The sequence below is a fragment of the Telopea speciosissima genome, chromosome 7 (assembly GCF_018873765.1).
Source record: "Telopea speciosissima isolate NSW1024214 ecotype Mountain lineage chromosome 7, Tspe_v1, whole genome shotgun sequence".
Taxonomy (NCBI): Eukaryota; Viridiplantae; Streptophyta; class Magnoliopsida; order Proteales; family Proteaceae; genus Telopea; species Telopea speciosissima.
Window position 1 is genome coordinate 28,078,858 of NC_057922.1, and position 4,150 is coordinate 28,083,007.

At 36.7% G+C, this 4,150-nt stretch overlaps 1 protein-coding gene across 1 annotated transcript; it reads right to left on the bottom strand.

Moving 5' to 3' along the window:
* Positions 1–270: 270 nt before the first annotated feature.
* LOC122666823 (glycine-rich RNA-binding protein 4, mitochondrial-like) lies at positions 271–3,118 on the bottom strand. Its single transcript, XM_043862901.1, has 5 exons — positions 3,026–3,118; positions 1,241–1,410; positions 1,080–1,148; positions 722–825; positions 271–609 (listed from the first exon to the last, which is right to left on the bottom strand). Exons 2-5 carry the CDS (start codon positions 1,371–1,373, stop codon positions 457–459), a joined length of 459 nt encoding a protein of 152 aa, XP_043718836.1. The 5' UTR covers positions 1,374–1,410; positions 3,026–3,118; the 3' UTR covers positions 271–456.
* Positions 3,119–4,150: the final 1,032 nt, after the last annotated feature.

A 4,150-nucleotide genomic window follows, 5' to 3' on the forward strand; every position in this document is an offset into this window, starting at 1 on the left:
AAACATGAAGGAGAATAGTTAGGCAGTGATTTGCCAAACACCTAATATTTTGAATTCATCAGATCTCTTTTTCTCTCCCCAAGTGACAAGTCTGTGATGCACATTACCAAGAAATGAGATTCTCCCTCAACAATAACATTGAACAACCCTTAAGAAGGGAGGATCATTTTTTCATCTTCCCTTTACCAGTAAGTACCTCCAATAACAGTATTTTTTTTTTTTATGGAAATACAGGTCTAATCAATTAGAGGTGCTAATGGAGAAGTGACACACAGAGCAAAAACAGGTGTGCAGGATTGTAATTATACGCTAACATCAAGTGTAATAATCCAAAGGCAATTCATTCAATCCAACAAAAGAAGCACTATCAGCTGTCAAAAGGAAAAACCCAAAGCTATAAAAGACCGAAATGGCAGCCAGAGATGCCATACTACATAGAAATTATTATTGTAACCCTTAGAACCCGTCAACCCCTCCAGCAGAACCACCTCCATAACCACCACCTCCATAACCACCACCACCATAGCCGCCGCCACCACCAAAGCCACCACGAGGTCCACTTGGCCTATCATTCGCAATGTTTACACGAATGTTCCGTCCATTTAGTTCCTGGAAAAATAAGCCACTTAGCATACCACTTCTTTTCTTTGTTGGGTAGGCAAATCCCTCAATTAGGAAGTGCAACCAATCGAAAGATAATTGTACCATTTATCATACAAACCTGGCCATCCATGGAGAGTGCCGAGTTAGCAGATTCACCATCAGCAAAGCTCACGAATCCAAAACCCCTTGACCTTCCAGTATCTCGGTCTGTAATAACCTTTGCTGCATCATAACACCCAGAAAAAAAATGAACATGCCTCTGCTTTAAAGTCATAACCTCATCAACATGTAATTTTTTACTCAAAAAGTTTATTTTCACCACTATCAACCTACTGGTTTATTCAAATTATGAAGCAGAAGAAAATGCAAGGGCATAGCAATACCATTTCTTGTCTTAATCAAGCATTTATTTAATTTTTTGTACTGAGTTACAACTTATTTAATGCAGAATTGACACCAGCACAGATATAATTCACCTTCAGTCACATCACCAAAGCTGGAAAATGCATCTTTGAGAGATGAGTCATCAGTCCCATAAGAAAGACCTAACAACACAAACAAGCCACAATCAATATCCTTGCATCATTCTACATTACATATGCATTCAATGAAAAATAACAAACTTGTTTAATTATACCTCCAATGAAGAGCTTTGTCGAAACACACCGAACAGCATTCAGCATAGATGTCACTGGAGCCTGCCCATTTGATGGAATGTTCGGTGACATGCTCTTCCTGAGAAGGCTCCCAAATCTACTAGACATTGCCATCGTGATTGTGTTGACTTTTTAACTGGTCTTCTCAAGGCTGTAATAAGAAGATAACTATTTTAACATCTTCAAACACCTCAAGATTCATATATGCATTACAAAGCAAGAATACTCTAGGACAGCACAGCCAGTACTATTTAATGTCTACGATAGATTAAATGATATGTATCCGCTGTAAACTTTGAAACCAGCTTCCAACAAAAGCCTTTCAAACAACTTCCCTAGGTGGCTCAAGTGTACACTGTTCACCATCACATCCAACCTCAATATGTTTGGTTTCAGGAAACTAATATCTCAGAATTCTATACCAATAAGAACATGCTATTAAATAGTCAGTATTTGATAATAATGTACTTTGAGGAATTAAAGTTTAGGTCAAGTACAAGAATCTCCTACCACCATCAACGTCTAACATTCTTAAACCCCCCAAGCATGAATAAGAAGAAGATAAGCAAAGAAGATTCAGTTTTGATACAAGAATTGTAAACAGAAATGCTACTGATTATATGACGTGTCAAGAAGGTTCTTCACGGAAGCTACTGCTATCCTTGCCCAGTAACAAATACAAGCCATGCCAAATAAGTAGTTAGACCTCCCAACGATATATTAAACTTAAAATGTAAAAATGGGGTGGTATAAAAGGAATATACCAAACACTGAGTGTGGCATGAATCCGTTGGCACCAAAAAATACAATACAACATGGACAGTATTACCACAGTTTTAAATCTCTTAAGCTATTATGCCATTACATAGACATATACAAACATCTTTTTACTTGGTATCTATTGTTTAATTCTTCAAAATCCACATAAACATAGAAACCCACTATAAATGGGCAACATGAAATGACAAGAAAATCTCACAATGCAGCTGCCCACAATCCACATGTTCATAACACACAAGCTGATCCTAGATCTATGGAATACTTGCAACCAGATGACCAAGTTTGGATCTTCTGCAAGCATTTTCAAACTCAGCTCCCAATAGGGTAGCTAATGAAATTTAGAAGAAGCTATTGACCTGATTATCATACATGCCATGCAATATTTAAAACCGATGCAAAAGGACAAAATAGGTCACCAAAACGAAAGAGAGAAAATATGTAAATAAATTGTTAAAGTTGTGGTATGAGGAAAGACATTAACAAGAAGATCTTCCGATAGACATTTTTATATACCTTATGCCCAAATTCAAACTGTAATCCATTTCCACTTTCAAACGGAAAACGACCACACATATGCGTGTAAAGGAAAGGAACATTAGACGCTACCAAATTGATTATCGAAGTTAAATCAGTTGCAGGGTTCCAATAGAAACCCTAATAAAATAATGGTCTGAATCAAAAAATTCTCCCGATTAAAACCCACAAGAAAAACTACCGTATCACCGAACGTTTGACCAAAAATCTAAACCACAAATTATGAAGATTAGATGCTTAAGAATTGCAAGCGGATAACAATAGTTACAATCCATGAAACAACAAACAAAAAAGATACACAAGACTGCATACCACAGAAGGAACTTAGAGAATCACAAATTCTACCCCAAAAAAAAACAGAACAAACAGAATAATAACAACAACCACATGTGATAAATGGAGAATATAACATGAAAAAATGCGTCCATTACATGTTTCTGAGAGGATTTTACCTGAGAAACTCTTAACGATGAAGTTAAGAAGGAAAGGTATTCGGGGTTTTAGAAGAGAAGGAAATAAAAGGAAGGGGGCTTGCGGCTAGGGTTTAAGAAGAGTCTCACTGTGTCCGACTCGGCAGCAAAATATCTTCCGCCTTTTGAGGTTATCTGATATTAATTATTCAAAAGGAAAATCTGAACTTTAATCTTATACACACAATCAGACCGTTGGATTCTAAAATGTATGATTGTTACTATAAACGAAAACCTTAGGATTGGAATAGTTTGTATAAAATACTTTTTATTATAAACTCGATTAATTTTTTTTTTGGTAGAAACTCGATTAATAAATCCCAGGGAAAGGGTGTTTTTTTTTCGGTAGAAAATCCTAGGGAAAGGGTTGCGTGAGCTAGTAGCGGCATAGAGAGCGTACCTATGAGGTGTTTGTGTAGCAAGATCATTTCATATGAGAAGGAAAAATAGATAGATATAGAGGTGCTAGTGCTGCAAGATCATTTCATAGAGATAGAAAAGGCCAAATGTTCTATGTGCTGGGGATGTAGGATATGCCTAGACACATGGGGGGTGGGCGAAATGACCACCCTGCGCCTCTGAATGGCTAAGATGATCGCCCCATGTGTCTAGGCGCAATCTACATTTGATAGATAAATAGAGATACTAAAGTACATTACCCGGTTCATAAACCCTTTTTTTTTTTATGGAAATAAAAATTTTACGGGGAGGGTTTTCATGCACGACCGTATAAGGGGGAAAGAATTATGATGTATTATTATAAGAGGGAGCAAGATCATGCAAGGGTGCACGATCCTGCACAAAACTTTTGGCCAAATTCTAAATTAAACCTATAAATAATACATTAGGCTTGATTTGATATGATTTTTATGAAATTGTCAACAAATATATTTTTTTTTCTTGAAATTGTTTGGTTGCATCAATCTTAAATATTTCAAGAATAAAAAATTCATTTGGTAATTCAATTTATGAGAATAGGTTCTCTATATTTCTTCAGGAGAGGGTGATGGTGGTAGCGGTGGTGGTGCCAAGGGCGGGGTTGGGAAGGGGGTGGCAATGGCGGGTAGTAAGACCATCAAGAGAAGAAGAAGGTTGGTGTTATATTTT